This window comes from Conger conger, chromosome 15 (genome assembly GCF_963514075.1).
Source record: "Conger conger chromosome 15, fConCon1.1, whole genome shotgun sequence".
In the NCBI taxonomy this organism is placed as follows: Eukaryota; Metazoa; Chordata; class Actinopteri; order Anguilliformes; family Congridae; genus Conger; species Conger conger.
In genome coordinates, this window is record NC_083774.1 from 26,826,739 (window position 1) to 26,846,282 (window position 19,544).

Consider the following 19,544-nt stretch of genomic DNA (forward strand, 5'->3'; position numbering starts at 1 on the left):
AATTCATGGGAAATGGTGCCATTCCAAGGCTTCATGAACGCTGTGATGAAATCTCACCGCCACCAAAGCCTGTAATTCGCATCCCTGCACCTCTAGCAGGTGCATGCGCATCACATCTCTCACTTTCGGCCTGTTTCAATATCAGGCAAATATCATTCATAAACTGCTAAATCTCACCTTGTTTTCTATTTGTCAATAGTGCTAGAAACATGGGCAAAGAAGACCAGCTCAACATGTTGAGCGCGCTGGCCTAGTTTCTCAGTTTAAACTTCAAGCGGAGTTCTGTCGCCAAATCCCCAGAGTGAACTCTTATTTGTGAAAGTGCAATGTTTTAATCAGCAAATGCAAGTGTGGATTATCCACCGTCAAAGGTTAGCGTTTGTCTACTCTGTTGTCGTACAGGAGATATTCAGGGAGCCGAACTGGGAGCGGATTGGCTCCTGGCAGGTGTGCTGTAGAGATAGGGGCAAAGCTAAAGGGTAGATGTCAGCGTCCATTCCCACAGTGACAGCAGGACACACTTGCTGGAGTGGTGCATTGTGGGTAGGCATGCGATAAACAAGCGTCTCGTTAATCAGCGCTGGCGTATCACGGGAATCGCATGATGACGGCATTCCCGCATGTTGACCTTTTTCTCTTTTGCAGGAGCTTCGGCCGGCCGGGATATCAACTGACATTCAACTGACATTAATGCTCTTACACATTAATGCTCTTATAGTTAACCCTGCAAAGCATAACACCACACTCAAACTCAAACGCTTCAACGCACAGTGTTACTGTAGTGCACCTCCGCAGTACCTGCTGCACACAACGGGGGAAAAAACCCCAAAACCCAAATCCCAGAGGCACATGCATACATATACACACACATAGACACAGGCCTATGCATAGTATATGAACAGGCATACACATACAAGCACGTGCGCAGATACACAAGTATACACACGTACTCAGACACGTACGCGAAATGTTGTCGGAGAACTCCAGCACCAGGGTCCAGGGCCTGACCAACCTGTCGGTGAGCGTGGTGGAGCCAGTGTCCCAGTCGCTGCAGTACAAGACGGTGTCGGTGTTCCTGGTGCTGCTGGTGTGCTGCATGGGCATCGTGGGAAACGTCATGGTGGTGCTGGTGGTCCTCACCAGCCGCCACATGCGCACCCCCACCAACTGCTACCTGGTGAGCCTGGCGGTGGCCGACCTCATGGTGCTGGTGGCCGCAGGCCTGCCCAACGTCTCGGACAGCCTGACGGGCACCTGGGTGTACGGGCACGCCGGCTGCCTGGGCATCACCTACTTCCAGTACCTGGGCATCAACGTGTCGTCCTGCTCCATCACCGCCTTCACCGTGGAGAGGTCAGCGCGAACGCACCCCGACGGAAAATTATAAGACAGGGATAATGTACAGCGAGCCGGTCATTATTGTGAAATAAACCCTGACAGGGTGATGCAGGACCCCAACATGAAGCACGGATACATTATCCCGCTTAAGAAAACTTAAAGAATCATATAGGAACTCAGGTTCAAATGTTTTAACGACAGAAGGGAGCTCTTCTGAAGTGTTGCTAGGTTAGGTATCTCTGATGCAATGAATCAACCGAACGTAATAATTGCGGTTTGGTTTTGTCAAGTTAGGAGTGACTTATTGTGTGATAATGTCAATCCTTCAAATGTCTCTCAGCCAATCACAATGTGAATTGTTGTATAATATACAATATGTATCATAGATGTCAATCCCGTTTTTATATAGGGAAATCCATTTCCATATATTGGCCTGACTGAACCCCTGCAACTCACACTGAGCAGAGGGCTGCCATAGAGACGGTGTGTTACTATAGAGACAAGACAGAGACACACATTGTGGACTGTTACCATAGAGACAAGACAGTGCAACACATTGGGGTGTATTCACAGAGATGAGAAAAACCTCATCAATACATGAAAACATCAATCACTTCAACTCTAAATTAACATCAGCTCTCCAGATAGTGGCACCTGTGAACACTAAAGTCTAAAAAAGTCTAAAAGTAAAGCCTTGGAAAGATGAGTGAATGCATCTACTTAAGATGGAGAGTCGTAGAGCTGAACGTGTGGGTAGAAAAAGCAAAATAACAGTCCACCGAGAGATCCTTACACAATCCATATATGCTTATAACAAAGCTTTTGCGCTATGAGAGGCAGGCATATTTCTTTAGGATTATCAGTAAAAGCAGGTACAACCCTAGAGTCCAATTTTCTACCATTGATTGCCTTTTAAATCTTTCCCAAGGTGAGCAAATATGCTATGCCTTACAGTCAAAATGTGAGGAATTAGCATAATTCTTTGCTAAAATGATTGTTAATGTCTGGGCTAGCATTGCGAATACTGTCGACAATAGGACAAACATGACCATTATTGGCTCTCCGAGGACATACCTGACCATCAGTGGCTCTCAGAAAAGTCTAAATTCTTTTTTACTGAATTAGTGGAGGGGAACTCCTGTTATCCACCTGCTCCCTGCATGCAATTCCCACTACTTTCTTCAAAGAGGCCTTAGATAGTTTGATTGGTGATGTTGATATTTGAAATTGCTCTCGAAACAGGCAGCTTCCCAGACAGACTCAAAACATCTGTAGTCAAGCCCTTAATCAAAAAGCATCATCTTTATTCCTCTGTTCTGAGCAATTTTAGGCCTATTTCCAACCTGCCTTTTTTGGGTAAGATATTGGATAACATAGTTTAAAGTGCAATGTTTAAACAGTTGGATGCATTCCATGTTAACAAGTGTCATGAAAAAATAAAGTCTTAAATAAAGGTTTTAGAAGGGGGCACAGTACTGAAACTGCACTTGTAAAAGCAATCAATGATCTAAGAGTAAACCCCAATAATAACAATGTTTCTGTTCTTGTACTTCTTGGTTTGAGTTCTGCTTTTGATACAGTTGATTGTGAGATACTTTTAACCTGACTTGAAAATTGGATTGGCCTCTCAGGCACTACCATGGACTGATTTAATACTTACCTTGCTGGCAGAAGATATTTTGTTAGTCTAGGTGACCAGTGAATTTTCATTATTACACTGACACCCAGTTTTATCTATAGCGCCAGATGCCCTAAATCCCCATAAATTGCCAGCATTGTATAGTATCCTTTAACTAAATGAAGATAATAGAAACTCTTATAATTGGTACAAATGGACAGAAAGAAAAATTTACTTTTTCCTCCATTTAGTAAATTTCTAAGAACCATATGAATATGTCTTGAAGGTACATATACCATAAAATTCAGTGTAATTGTAAATTAATCAATTGTAATACTTTTCCATACAATTCCTGGGTGTTACTATTGATTCTGAGTTGGACTTTAAATCATATACACTCACCGAGCACTTTATTAGGAACTTTATTATACCTACTTATTAATGCGATTATCTAATCAGCCAATTGCAGTGCAATGCATACAATCATGTAGATACGGGGTCAGGAGCTTCAGTTAATGTTCACATCAACCATCAGAATGGGGAAAATATTTGATCTAAGTGACATTGACTGTGGAATGATTGTTGGTGGCAGACAGGGTGGTTTGAGTATCTCAGAAACTGCTGATCTCCTGGCCACACTAGTCTCTAGAGTTTGCAAAGAATGGTGGAAAAAAAACTCACTTAAAACTTAAAAATCCAGTGAGCAGCAGTTCTGCAGACAGAAATGCCTTGTTAATGAGAGACGTCAGAGGATAATGGCCAGACTGGTCAAAGCTGAAAATTACGCAAATTACCACACATTACAACAGTGGAAATGTTGCATGAGTTAGACTCACCTCACCATGGAAGATGGAAAAAAGCTGACCCATGCCTTTGTATTCTCTCGCCTAGATTACTTCAATGCACTCTTTACTGGAATACCTAAAAAAGTATTTATAGGCTGCAACAAAATGCAGCACCCAGAATTTTAACAAAAACCAGGAAAAGAGAATATAATTTCACCAGTTGATTTGAAATGGATTTTACTTGTTTATAAAGCCTTAATGGCTTAGCACCTTCATACCTCTATGATTGGTTATCTAAGTATGTTCCAAACAGTTCTCTTAGTGCTGGCTTGCTCAATGTCCCAAAAGTGAATTTGAAAACATACTTCTGTTTTTATGCACCAAAGGTTTGGAGCCAAATCCCATTACAAAAAAGATAAGCAACCAATATTGATTCCTTTAAGAAACAGCTCAAAACCCATTTTTATTATCTAGCTTTCAACTAATCCCACTTTTTTTTTTAACAGCACTGTCAAAACTACATTATAGCTATTGTATTTTATATTTCATTTATATTTCTGATACTTGATTTATGCGTTTTATATTTTATTTTGCTTTTTGTATGTTATGATTGTTTTATCATTGTCAATTTATTTCATCACTATTATTTTCTTATTTTTACTTGTTCTATTCTATTAAGATTCGATTTCGTTTTTTTATTTTCCCCTGCACATTTTTCTGCTTGTGTATTTTTTAATGCCCATATCATTTGTCCCTATGTTCTTTTGTACTGCACTTTGAGCAGCATTTTATGATATTAAAGGTGCTTTATGAATAAATCTTATAATAATAATAATAATAATAATAATAATAATAATAATAATATTATTATTATTATTATTATTATTAGACAGGGTAACAGATTGCTGCTCTGTAACAGATTGGTAACATAGCTGATGGCTTAGTAGGGCTAGTGGCTAATATAGGGGCCTTCCTGACGGGTCTTCGGGGTGCCATTGTTTCCCTGCATGAGCAGAACTCGTGGACAGACTCCAGGTCCCGTCTCCTCTCTGGACAGCCAGGTGGCAGTGTGTGGCCGAGAGAGCCAGATCCATGCCCAACATTCCTCTTTGTTCAGTTTGAGGAACAGCTTGAACACAACTCCCAGAATGCCATCTGTTGGTCGGTTTTCCCAGCCACAGACCCTCCCAGGCTCCAGTGCATCTCAGCATTTGAGTGGTAATTAACAGAACCCTGAAAAATGCTGGAACCCTGAACTCAGCGGAAGCACCACTTGTTGGGCCTGAGTGAGCACCATGGTCTTGGACTGAACCAGTCCATGCCAGTGCCACCTATGGCTGGCAGCCCCATTGGAGTAGCCATGGTAAATGGTTGGCATTTATATAGCGCCTTTATCCAAAGCGCTTTACAATTGATGCTTCTCATACACACACTCACACACACCGACGGCGATTGGCTGCCATGCAAGGCGCCGACCAGCTCGTCAGGAGCATTTGGAAGTTAGGTGTCTTGCTCAGGGACACCTCGACACAGCCCGGGCGGGGGATCGAACCGGCAACCCTCCGACTGTCAGATGGCTGCTCTTACTGCCTGAGCCATGTCGCCCCACATAGTAGGCTTTGTGCTGCTCAGGGATGTGGGAGGGATAGGGCAGTGTCCACTTGCGCGACTCCTACTGGGCACTCCGTGAAAATTGACAGCAACTGACATTTTTTACATTCTTTTTTCCCCTTTGATCTTCCCAATTTGTGATTATGCCACAACGCTTAAGCCAATCACCACTGTTGATTCAGGACAGCAACAATGAGCATCTGCTCTACTATGAAAGTAGGTGATGTCAGCAGCTGATTCTTATCACAAGTTCAACTCTAAATTAACACAGTTCAGTTCACAGCCAAGCTCACACAGACATGCGTCAGAGGAAGACAAACTTGTCAGTATCTGATCGACCAGCAGGCGGCGCTAGTGCACAATGAGCTGCGGGTATCCTTGCTGTCTAAAACCCTCCCTTACCTGAGTGTCATTAGAACTGCACGTTACCACGCAAGCAACCGGCATGGTGTGCATTCATATTTCATAGATCAAACTGTTCTCAGGGTCATGGGGTTGGGTGTATGGGCATTGGTGTGGTCATTGGGTTTACCTTGTGTCTACAGCTGGGGTAGGGCAGTTTACAGTGTGTGAGGCAGACCTGGGTCATACGCCTAATTAGTTTGGATTCAAGTACTTTTCCAAACTTTGCTGAGTTTGTCTGTTGTATTGGAACCTTTGAAATACTTTGAAAAAGTGCAAACTCGGCCTTCTTAGTTGGCTCAATTGCACCGGCCAAGATCAATCAAAGCACAGAAAAGTATCTGAATAAAAAATAAAAAAAATCTGTGAGGATTTCACTGTGTGTTGGTGTGAAAGTTGTGGGGTATGCTATGTGTTCATGGGGCCCACAGCATTTGCATTCAAATACATTTCTGCATTTGGTTACGCTTGCCCGGTGTATTGGAATAAATTCAATTATCCTAAAAGTGTAAACCCTGCCCACCTGCTCCTCCTTGCAGGCTCAAGTGCACCAGGCAAGATCAATACAGCACAGAAAAGTCAATAAGAGAAAAACGGTAGAGTGCTCAAAAATAATTGTGGGCAGACTCTAGGTGCCTAATGCAAAACAAGGCTAGTCCTCCTGGAACTTGTATAGCTGCAGGAGGAGTAGCCAAAGGATAATAAAAGTTTGACTTACTGGAGCACACTTGCTCAAGCAAGAATGTTAAGCCATCAGGGTGAAGACCCTGCATGCTCAGTTTTTTAACATATATCAGTAGATATGCTACCGGTAAGTCAAAGTTGTATTATTCTTCGGCTACTCCTCCTGCAGAGCACAGAAAAGTATTGGAATCGAAAACAATTAAGTATTTGACCCAGGTGTAGTCTGATGGTATCAGGTTTAACCGTGTGTAAAGGGGAAGGTCATGGGACTTGCCATATGCCAAAAGCCTGGGTTAATGGGGTCTGCTGGGCCCCTATAACCTTACGCTCACCGAGAAGTGGAGTGGTTCCCGTCTCAAGGTACATTGTCATCTGTCACCCCAATCCTGTATTTGACCCAGGTGTCGTCTGATGGTAGCAGGTTTAACCGTGTGTAAAGGGCAAGGTCATGGGTTTTCCCATGTGCCAAAAGGCAGGGTTTACAGGGGCCACAGGGTCCCCTATAACCTGATGTCGTTTCCACCCCGAAGGTACATCGCCATCTGCCACCCCATGACGGCGCAGACGGTGTGCACGGTGTCGCGGGCCAAGCGCATCATCGCCGGCGTGTGGGCGCTCACCTGCGTGTACTGCCTGCTCTGGTTCTTCCTGGTGGACATCCAGGTGACGGCCGACCAGGGGGTGCAGTGCGGCTACAGGGTGTCGCGCGACCTCTACCTGCCCGTCTACCTCATCGACTTCGCCATCTTCTACGTGCTGCCGCTGCTGCTGGCCATCGCCCTGTACGGGCTGATCGCGCGGGCGCTCTACCTCAGCTCCCTGCCCCACCCGTCCCCCTCGGCCAGCGCCACCGCCCTCCGCCGCAGCTGCAGGGACCCCTCCAGCGCCCCCGCCAAGGGCAGCCGCCGCGCGCGCCCCCGCAGCGCCCTGTCGTCCAGGAAGCAGGTGGGCGTGGGTTCTCGCGTCGGGAGAAGAACGAGGGCTGCCTCCCGAGTGGCAGAAATGCCGCCTTCTTTGGCGGTGTTCTAAGGCAGGAAGGCAGCATGCGTGTGCCCTTCTTTGGGACGGACTCTCCATAAGTCTTTGCGATTATCCTCAGTGTTCTTACCTCTCTTAAATTAATGGAGGCTGAAAACAGCAGCAGAGTTTGCATAGAACTGAGAGCTTGTTTTCAAACGAGGCAGCGAGGCTACTGCCTTCCGTTTGAGACGCAGCTATAGTGTGTCTGTGGCTGTCATTAACTGCACTGTAACTAAGCTCCTCCCACCATTAGCTGCTGCTCTGTAACTAAACTCCTCCCACCATTAGCTGCTGCTCTGTAACTAAACTCCTCCCACCATTAGCTGCTGCTCTGTAACTAAACTCCTCCCACCATTAGCTGCTGCTCTGTAACTAAACTCCTCCCACCATTATCTGCTGCTCTGTAACTAAGCTCCTCCCACCATTAGCTGCTGCTCTGTTACTAAACTCCTCCCACCATTATCTGCTGATCTGTAACTAAACCCCTCCCACCATTATCTGCTGCTCTGTAACTAAACTCCTCCCACCATTAGCTGCTGCTCTGTAACTAAACTCCTCCCACCATTATCTGCTGCTCTGTAACTGAAGTTCACATTTTACATTTTAGTCATTTGGCAGACGCTTTTAATCCAAAGCGACTTACAAGTGCATAGGTTCTTCCACAAGTCAAAGCATCACATCCATAACTAGGAAAATACATAGGAAGTGCTGTTCTAAACATATAGTCATCATAAGCGCAATTTTTTTTTTTTTTTTTTGGGGGGGGGGGTTAGACAAGAGGGATAGGGATATCAGAAAGGGGGCAGGGGAAATCAGGAGGGAGGACTAAGGTAGAGTTTTAGTCTGCGTCGAAATAGGGGGAGGGATTCTGCTGTCCTGACAGTGGTAGGCAAGTCATTCCACCACTGAGGAACCAGAACAGAAAACAGGCGTGAACGTGCAGCTCGACCGCCAGGTGCTCGTAGTGAGGGAACCATAAGGCGACCAGAGCTGGCAGAATGGTCTAGCTGGGGAGTAGGGAGTGATCAAGGATTGTATGTAAGGTGGGGCAGTCCCCTTAGCAGCCTGAAATGCCAACACTAGGGCCTTGAAATGGCATTCAGCCATTTATTACCATCCACTCTTATCCACCGTGATTTACAAAGGGCACACAGAAAGAAAAAAGAAACTGATTTCCCCATTACCACAATGCCCCCTAATTAACCTGCTCCTCTTTGCTCAGACATTTGGAGATGCATGATTTCTTTGTGGGAGAAGGCCACAGTCACCAGCAGGGATTAGCAGAAACACATTCATCAGAATCTTGTCCAGCTTTTACTGGTCTCCATGGCTATCCATCATGCATGACAGATGATGGCATGCCAATTTCGGAGCAAAATGAATAAATTAGAGGAGGGTCTTTAAAATTTTAAGTACAAAGAAATGGCAGGAGGAAACACACCTGACCAATCAAGAGCGAGTTGGGCGTTGATTACGTTTCTTTTTTTGTTTCGCCTTTTCACTTTCTTGTCAGGGAAGCTCATTTCCCCTGGTGCCATCTTCTCTTCTGGATTCATGGAAGTTCCGTTCTGCGTGAACGTTCTTTGAAGTGTTCCATTGCCATGGTCACGACGATGTCAGCCAATTGAGGCTTGAGATACTGTACATTAGGAGGTCTGATGGGCCATTGTGCCAGTCTGCGATTCCACTCCACTGTGATCCCCGCCTTCCTGACCCTACAGCCCCACCCGCTCATTTTGTAGCCCCACCCACTCAGCCCTCAGCCCCACCCCCCCATCTGCCATGTTTATTCAGCGTCAAGTATAGCAGAGAAATTACTGCCTCTGGTCCATTAGACATTACCGCCATTAAGGTTGTCTTCACTTTTCATGACATTACATGCAAGGCTGCATTTATAGCTGCAGTAACTACATGCCTGAATAGATAATGAAAACGTATACACACAAGCCTAGTCCTGGACAAAGCCTAGTAGTGGACAAAAAAAATAAATTGTGTGGAAAATAAATTATAGGGTAGCGCTTTATTACAGCCTGTTACCTAGTATTTACTGGGTAAGTACACAGCTATTTGTGTAATTATAAGGTAACTACTTCAGTGGTAAGTACTATGAAATAAAGTCAGTAAATAGACTACCATATGAAAGTACTATGTAAATACTTTTTACAGCCTGTTTCATAGTGCTTGCTTCTGAAATCAATATCTATAAGTACCTGGTATTCACATAGTCTAGGATTATGCTTAATCTGTGTGCGTGAAAGCGGCCCCATACCAATCCTCCTCCTCCTCATGCTCAGGTGACGAAGATGCTGGCGGTGGTGGTGGTCCTCTTCGCCCTGCTGTGGATGCCCTACCGCACGCTGGTGCTGGTCAACTCCTTCGTGGCCTCGCCCTACCTGGACGCCTGGTTCCTGCTCTTCTGCCGGACCTGCATCTACGCCAACAGCGCCATCAACCCGGTGGTGTACAACGCCATGTCGCAGCGTTTCCGCTCCGCCTTCCGCAGCCTGTACCGCTGCAAGAGGCAGTCCGCTCACCACCGCACGCTCTCCGCGAACACCCCCGGCCACAGCCTCAACCAGGGCCAGGCCGCCAACGGGAGGGAGGGGCCGGCCGGGCGGGGCGGCGCGGGGACGCATACGCGGGGGAAGGCGCGGGGAGACGGCGGGGTCTCGGACGGCCGGGAGAAGGACGCGCCCGCCGCGCGGAAAGACAGAGACGCGGTGCAGGCCACGCCCGGTACCGAGGAGAGGCAGGAGGAGGAGATGAACCACAGTGCCGTGTGACATCATTATTATTGTCGTTGTAATTATTATTATTGTTATTGTTATTATTATTGACAGCACAAACAAAAAAAACTAAAGGGAACATAAAATCTCTTCAGACTTCAGGCGAATTGCCACACTCACATACACACACAGACACACAGACACACAAACACAGTGGATTAATAGCTTGTTTCTTTGGTCTTGGTTCTCATTATTTATGGCTTGCATTGTGCCAGTATTGTCCAGCCTATCGGTGTGTCTGTACATGTTCCTATGCGCTTCTGCCAGCCTGTCAGTCTATATGTCCTTCTCTTTCCCCTGTCTGTAAGTCTGCACATCCCAGTAAGGGCGACATTGGCTCAGGCGGCAAGAGCAGTCGTCTGGCAGTCAGTTTGCTGGTTCGATCCCACCCTGTGCGAGACTCCTAACCCCCGATAGCTCCTGAAGAGCTGGTTGGTGCCTTGTATGGCAGCCAATCACCGTTGGTGTGTGAATGGGTGAATAAGAAGCATCATATATATAGCGCTTTGAATAAAGGCACTATATAAATGCAAACCATTTACCTCTGTTTCCCCTATCAGTCTGTGCATAACAGTCAAAAGTATGACAATCAGCAGCTGAATTCACATAGAGCTCTTCTGATAGAACACCTTATCAGCTTATCATAGCCGGGGTGTTTCCCCACAGGGCATGTGTCCTCTCCATGAAGGCCAGTGACACATCTAATCTATTTACTGTACATGTGCAATACAGGAGGAATTGGCATTGGTCATTGGAAGACAGCATTCATTTCATAATTATAATGGCATTTATATTTTAACAAATCAGTAGTGCAACAGGTCAGTGGGATTCCAGTCGGAAGTGAAGCCGGAGTGATATCCATGAAAAACTGTCATGGTGTGTCAGGTCTGTAGCACTTTGAAATGGCATACTTTACAGGAAATTCCTGCTAATAATTTAATTTTCTAAAAAGTACACACCTTCCTCTCATGGCTTAATGCGCATGCTTGTACAGGGTCCAGAACAACCCCAGTGTGTCCATATGAGTCTGTGCCACAGTGACAGATTACAGTTACGGCATAAAAGTATTTTACCCGGCATATGTCACTAATTGCTCCAATGATTTTATCAGTATTAAGGATTTAAGCATTTAATTGTTTGGCTGAAATGATATTAGTCATCTTGCTATTGTGCCAGTGGTGTATTATTCAAAGCTTCTTTGTCTGAATTTGTATCTGATTACTGAAAATCTTCAGATCTGTATGAATTTTGTGCCAGTCTGTGATGTACAGTATTCACACACAGCACTATATGTGTCTGTTTATAGTTTTGCCAAACTGTAATAAACGTGAGGAAAAAAAAACAGTTCTTGACTAACTTTATAAAAATTGGTTTTCTTATCTATCATTGTTTTTTCAATACGTATTCATTATAATTGTGGTCCTCTCATTAGTTCTGAAAATAATTGAGTTCTCACAGATTTAAAGGCAGACCTTTTCTAATTTGCAAAGATTTTTTCTGGAGAGCTGTACGATTCATTTTGATCTGAAAATGAGAGATATGCTGATTGTGAGTGAGTTGGAAAGGAAGTGGAGGGATTTCAAGAGACAGCGCCGCTTCAGACAGACCTGGATTTGTCCTTCGCCCGACAGATCAGCAGTTCTGCCAGCATAAAACAGAGAGAGCAGCAGTGCAGAAATGAGCGCCCGCAACATTTAAACCAGAAACGGCCTAGATGACCTAGATTTGTGACCAAGGTCAACACAGACTGCTGAACCCAGAATGAGCCCAATGCTGGCTTCTCCACCTGGTCTAGATCATCATATTCATGTGCCCAGAAACTGTCATTGAATTAGATTACAGTAAGGCTTTGTTTGACAGACCGAAGATTACCTGGTATTTACCTGGTATTTACAAGTTAGTAGTTGTTGTTAGTAGTACCTGGTAGTTACTTATTAGGTAACTGCTCTCATTTCAGAAGCAAGAACTATGAAATAGGCTGTAAAAAGCATTTACATATGGTAGCCTACTTACTGACTTTATTTCGTGTACTTACCACTGAAATCAAAGTAGTTACCTTATAATTACAGTAGCTGTGTACTTACTGAGTAAATACCAGGTAACAGGCTGTAATAAAGTGCTACCCTATATTTTATTTCAATATATTTTCTGTTTGTTCAAAGTTCATACGGGAGAGTTTAGAAAAGGTACGTATGAGGAGATGCGTCTCCACTTCGCTAAATTACACTATTTCCCCCCTTGGGTCTTTCATACACACACTCTGACCTTTCTCGTTCTCTAATAATGAGGACATCTGAGAGAGCTCAAAATCGCCGATCAAAAGAATTCTCTCCAGAACACCGACAACAAATAACTCTGATTTGAAGCATTCAGGCAATGAAGCAGACAGTTAGTGGGCTGGTTGCCGTGGTTACACCGTTTTTGACCTGTGATTAGATTGGAGTGGTGATGGTCTGGGAGATAAGAGCACCCCGGAGAATATACGCCCAACCCGAAGTTCTGTGGGTGATAAAGAACCTTCTCCCTGCAGAGGGTCACTGAGTTGCAGTATGCAAATAACGGAACCGAACCTTTGTTCTCCTTCACTCGTATTTTTAACAGGTCTTAAATGACACTGAATAATGCATTCACAATGGTTTGAAAGGCATTGAAATGATGGGGAGGGGGATAAGATCTATGGGATCTCAGTGCGCCAGGGTGAGTGGAGATATCTCGCGCAGAGACGCAGAAATATACCGATAAACCCACGATTCCCAGCAACAGGCGAAACTCAGACACTGCGCTCTTATCGCAAATCTCTATTATTTCAGCCAAGATTCGAGTCTCCTCTCTTCACGACTGTAGGTCACTGTTCCCGCTGGTATGACAGCTCGCAGCTCACAAGTAGGCTACTTCATTCAGGCTTGTTCCCGTGCTGTGGCGCATTTCACGGCAGGGAATACGGACACAACTAGACGTCAACAGAGACGGTCTTAGAAAAGGAGAACAAAAAGTAAATGGTTAGGTTACAGATTACAATCATGTATATTAAAATAGATATAGCCTACAAGTAACTCGTTTGAGTGGCACAAATTGAGTAGTCTATAAGACAAATGGTAATTGATCATAAGAATGTCGTAATATGAATGATTAAAAGTCCCATGAGACGCAGAACTCACATGGCTTATTCTATATCTGTTCAAAGCGGTTGACGTTTTTCGAAGTAGCGTCACTGTACTGACACGTCAAAGAACCACCAACGGCTTTGTGGTGACAACATTCCAACAGTACACACGATGCCAAGACGCATGACGAAATAAATAAATAAACGTCTGTCGGTCGATCGGCCTTTCAGCATAATACTTATTCGCTCATAACATGGTTGTCCCTTCCGATCAGTATAACACAGCCAGCTGTTTTCAAATACCAAATTCTTAATATTATTTAGAAATGGAAGCATATTCTGAAGACGTCTCTACAGCCTACAATCCCAAGAAAGCCATTTCAAAAGAGACATCAGTGGATATTAATTTAAGAAACATTTTCTCTGAAACTTATCACGTGACACCATTATTCAGAGAGATAACCGGTGGGAACAGGTGATGGGGTTGAATGCCTGGTGAAAATCAAGACGGAAAAAAAGTACAGACAGCAGATGTTAATTCCCTACCTGACAGAGAACAGCACCTTGGTGCGGCCAGTAATTTTGCTGTCCAATGAACGCAGTACAGCTTTTGCTCACTGTCAACATGGCTAGCTCGATACGTTTCTTTGCCTTCAACAGCACTACCCCTGAGGGCAGATGTCCATGTTTTGCTTGATGTTACTACTGAAGCGAACTCCGTTCTACCCTCTAAACTGAGTTGCTCCAATGGACCCATTTCAGTTAAAGTTGCCTTTCCCCAAACCCCCTGGACTGAGTTGAAAAATATAACTTGTTATTGTATAATTTTATTCTAGTGAGTGAAACAAATGGATAAAAAGGTGAGCCTTGAACCCTGGTGAGAGACAATCGCACTAACCACAAAACAGCAAAACTGCTGGGAACCAAAGCTGCCTTATACAAGGCTGCTCTCTTTTCATTTTATCTTTCCCCTGATTGATGAGAAAACACGTAGGTGTGTGATTACAATGTGAGATTGCCCTTTTGACACAACCATCTGCCCCCAGCGTGCTGTTGAGGGAAAAAATATATCTAACCTCATCGCCAACCAGGCAGGGTGGGTCTCTTCATGACTGACTGCACTCCAGTCCTGCATCAGAAACACTAGTACGAAACACATACATTGATCTTTTTTCACAGTGGGGGCTTCAGAGCTGAAAATTGAGGAGGCAGAACACATCCCCTTCAACCCCTGAGTAACTTTGTAACATATTCCTATTGTTAATCAAGGAAAATGAATTTAAACAAGTCAAGATCAATAATTAGTTTAAGGCAGGGGTGCACAATTCCGGTCCTTGAGGGCTGGTCCGCATGCTGCCTTTTGTTCCAACCGATTGCCTTGTTTTTAATTTGCTGACAGCTCTGTGAATGACCCTGGTTCAAGCCTGTACCTGAGCACAGTAAAATCATTAGGACACACTTGCAGCCTGCAGCTGTAGCTGGTACTCAGATAAGATATGATTGAGTCAATGAAATAATTAAGAGCAGAAGTTGGCACACAATCCTGAAATGGATCGGCCCTTGCTGTGCACCCCTGGTCTCAGGGGATGTTGTCCCACTCCTCAGTTTGTAGCCCATGAGCCACCACTGGTCTCACATGTTAAAATATTTCAAATACAATTTTTACATGAAAAAGGAATGATGAGAAACATGAATAAATATGTTAAATATGTGTGCAGCTAGGTGGCGCTCTACAGCAAACCACACCCGGACCACACCCTTTATCTGTGTACAAGTGACAAGTAAATATACTTGAATTATTTAAACGCCAGCAACATCGTTGCATATTATGAGACTTTTTCTTCCTTTCTTTTTTTGCTGTCACCAATATTGAGAAACAAATTTGCTCATATTAATGTTTTGGTTAGTAGCATTGCATTGAAAGCTCACAGGGATCGTGTTTTAAAACATGTTGCCATGGGGCAACATGGCTCAGGCAGTAAGAGCAGTCGTCTGGCAGTCGGAGGGTTGCCGGTTCCCTGAGCAAGACACCTAACCCCTAAATGCTCCTGACGAGCTGGTCGGTGCCTTGCATGGCAGCCAATCGCCATTGGTGTGTGAGTGTGTGTATGAATGGGTGAATGAGAAGCATCAATTGTACAGCGCTTTGGATAAAGGCGCTATATAAATGGCAACCATTTAAAAAGTTACCACCGTAGTAAATTTAAAGTATTTCATATGCTGGACGTAGTCAACCAAGGTTGTGCTGCGGTGTTTGTGCGTCTTGCCGCTGTTGCAGGCAGGCAGGTCACCGGCAGGTTGGACGGAAGCTTGGAGCCGAAAAGCTACGCTTTATTAGCTTTTATTAGCTTTCAGAGGCCCTGGAGACCCCCTCAATGAGCACCATTGTCGCTTTCATCCCAGCCATCTACTGTCTGCAAAAGCACGCTCATGTAATGGAGGATGAGTATATGAGGCAAACTGTTGAGCTGTGAGTGCTCAGAAATGGGTTTGTTATTATGGCAGCTATCAATGGCAAAAATCGTCAGAGAAAACAAAATCTACGCAGGAACAGCGCGCGCAGCCTGTAATTGTTTTGAGACGCGCGTATACAAAAAGCCGTGCGCGAGGACAGCCTGTCTTTGAGTGCAATATTGTAGGCATTGAGGATTCGGATTTGGTAGGCGGCTTCTGGATTTTCATGCACGCGCATCTTGTTTTTTCTCGCTATTTCTGGTATTGATACGCCGCCATACGCTATTCCCAGACTAACCAGCTGTAACCAGACAAATACTCTTTCTCTCTCTCCCTCTCCTCTCTCTCCCATTCTATTTATCTCTCTGTCCATCTATCTGTCCAGCAGTCAGTCAGTCTCTCTCTCACTCCCTCTCTTTCTTCCCTCTCCTCTCTCTTCCCATTCTCTCTCCCTTGCTCTCTATTATTAATGACTGTTCCTAGGTCTCTGTGAGGGAGCACAGTGGGTAGAGGTGGGGGTGAAAAAATCCACTCTCTCTCTCTCTCTCTCTCTCTCACACACACACACACACACACACACAACACACACTTGGCTAAACATTAGTATGGGTGTATTGCTAACACCCACACACCCGGCAAAGCCATTGATGAGGATGGCATGACTAGCACAGTTGGAACAGTAGGAATAGTCTGCAGAAGGTCTGCTGTTGTAGAGAGATAATCTCTTTGGCGCAGGGGCATCTAGTTCTGCTGCTCACTATCATCACAAACGCATGAGCTATTTGTCTCTGGATCAACTTCCTCCTGCCCTACATATGCACCATAGCGCATCCTGCTTTCTCACTCATTCTTCTCACAATGACTGTGTTGGAAGCAAATGGCATGTTAGCATAGTATACTGTAAGCAACATTAGTTGCTAGGCAGCATAGTGCCTGTTCTCTCTCCCCAGATAAACAACTATGGTAATGAAAGGGGTCATATGCAGCAATTAAAATGGTAATGTCATTCCAGGCACATCTTCAGCGATATTGATATTGATAATTTTTTTGTGAAAATATTCTACATTATTTTTTTGTATGTCATATGGCAATCACAGAGCAATTAAATGTTGACAAATTGTGTTGGCAACATAGTATTAGAAAGTGGTAACATTAGCCACTGTATCAATTAGCCAGTCAATCAATTGATATTTAACCAGCAACTAAATACATAAAAGCATGTAGATGTCAAGAGGTTCAGCTGCTTTTCAGACCAATTATCAGAATGGGGAATAAATGTGATGTAAGTGACTTTGACCCTGGAATGACTGTGACAGACAGAGCGGTTTGAGTATCTCAGAAACTACTGATCTCTTGGGATTGTCATGCACAAAAGTCTCTAGAGTTTGCAGAGAATGGTGCAAAAAACAAAAAACATCCAGTAAGCAGCAGATCCGCGAGCAAAAACACGTTGTTCATGGGAGAGGTCAGAGGAGAAGGATCGGTCAAAGCTGACAGGAAGGTGACAGTAACGCAAATAGTCATGCAATTTAAATGTGATTTACTAGTTTAAATTTTTATTTAATCAACTGTAAATTGGTCTGTAAATGGCAGTATGGGCAAAAAAAGAAGACAAGAATAAAGAAAGGATAAATGAAAAACAAAACCCTCCCCCGTTTCTCTCGACCCCCGCCTTCCCCCTTGAGATGGCGCTGAACATCTGGCAGAGCTCATACCTGCGGCGCGAGTCACACACCTGTCCCCTCGACACCTCGTCACACACCTGTCCCCTCGACACCTCGTCACACACCTGCCACGCGACATCCTCATCTACGCCATGATGGGCAGCAGGGCTGTCGGGACCGCGGGAGAGCCTGAGAACTCTTCACTTCAGCGCTATACAGAGGCTACCCCTCAGTACTTAAAGCCCCCTTATATTCATTCACGTCTTCAGTTATTAGCTATGTATTAGCTCGCGACATCGCACATATTGAACATGTTAAAGCTTTTTTATGTTTAACATTAGCTAACGTTAGCGAAATATTTTAAAAGGTTGTGCGCCGTGAACGGAAATGGCTGGTGATGGGGAAGACGCAGAGAGAACTAAAGTTGACATTATTATTATTTTATAATTATTTGGCTGTTATAATACACCTTAATCAATGCAATATTTGTTCTTACCTTAAAAAAATTAATCACAGCTAAACAACAAATCAGCTAGCTGGCATTGTTGAATTTTAAGTCGCATCCATTTATATTCAAAACTAAACAGAACAGAACTAAATGGAATATTAATTTAAAATCGTTCAACAGTAACTGTTTGCTGCAAACATAGTTTGCCGTGAACATTCGCTGTCTCTAACACACCTCAGGTGAGGCATATTTCCAGATCTTGCTTTTTTTTTGGCCACACAGAGATCACAGTGAGAGCAGTCTGAGATGCAGTACTACAGCCACTCGAGAAAAACGCCACTTGCCGCGCTCTTGAGGAGAGGCAGAAGCAGCAATGCCCAGACACCTGTCAGCAGATTCATCCCCAGTAACAGTCTTCAGACAGACGTGTTTAAATCTGCATTTTTTAAGACTGATTGTGGCAGCTCTAATGAAGGCCAATCAGCGCAGCCAGCTTCTGAACCGCCATTGTGTGATTGTGCATTTACATTCCCCGCCGGGCACCACGGGAGACCCACTTCAGCCTTAAACTAATCACATCTTTCCAAGCAGCTCCACCAACGCCTCATCTCTGGCACATGGTGAGTGCCAATCTCCATTCACCCCCCACTCCCCCTCACATGTTGCTACAATAAAAGAGTAATGAGGATAGGGGCTCCCAGGTGGCATTTCCAGCTGAGGTTCATGTTCCCAACAGCAATGCTGAGGCTAATACCCCCAGCACATACAGGGGATGTGGGGTATGTGTTCATCTGTAAACTCTCCACAGGGGGGATAAAAGGCTGAAATGAAACTGTTCTGAAGCTTGATCTAAACTGCTTCTGTGAAATATCCTGACAGACACACACTGTCAGTCTCCGTCTCTGTCGAAAACACGTCCCAATAAATGTGTCTACGGTACTCTAATCAAGAACACCAGCCATGAGGAAACACACAAAATTAGTTTAAATAGCAAACAAAAACACCTGCGCTCTAGGAACTGAACAACAAACACACTTAATGCAAGCGAACACAGACTACTTAATTCATCAGCATATTCACGCTAGAATAAACTTTGTGTTCAAGGGGCTTAAAGCCTTTCATGTTACAAGGAGCACCTCTGAGAATGTCTTCTTGAAAGACACAAAAAATATCCTACCAAATAAAACTTTAGTAAGTGTGCCAATTAACTTTAATAACAACAAAGACAATCAGAAAAAACCAGTTGAAACACCTCCACAACAGTAACCTTTACATATGTTAATTTATATCAGTCATGGAGTATTAAAATTCCATAATAAATATTGACATATTATGTACATTACAGCCCAGTAATTTCAGAATATAAAAGGCATAACTACATCTTGGATGCACATAGAATCATGCAAATGATTGTCTAATCAGGCAATCATGTGGCAGCAGAGCAATGCATGCAGATACGGGTCAGCAGCTTCAGTTAATGCTCACATGAGCCATCAGGATGGGGGGAAATCTCAATGATTTCAACCATGGAATGATTGTTGGCGCCAGACAGGGTGGTTTGAGTAATTCTGTATCTCCTGGGATTTTACAGTCTCTAGAATTAGCAAAGAATGGTGCAAAACACATTCAGT

General features: G+C 44.2%; 1 protein-coding gene across 1 annotated transcript; it reads left to right on the plus strand.

Moving 5' to 3' along the window:
* The first annotated feature begins 823 nt into the window (after positions 1-823).
* Positions 824-10,241, plus strand: LOC133111097 (thyrotropin-releasing hormone receptor-like). Its single transcript, XM_061221252.1, has 3 exons — positions 824-1,353; positions 6,969-7,383; positions 9,753-10,241. Exons 1-3 carry the CDS (start codon positions 968-970, stop codon positions 10,239-10,241), a joined length of 1,290 nt encoding a protein of 429 aa, XP_061077236.1. The 5' UTR covers positions 824-967.
* Positions 10,242-19,544: the final 9,303 nt, after the last annotated feature.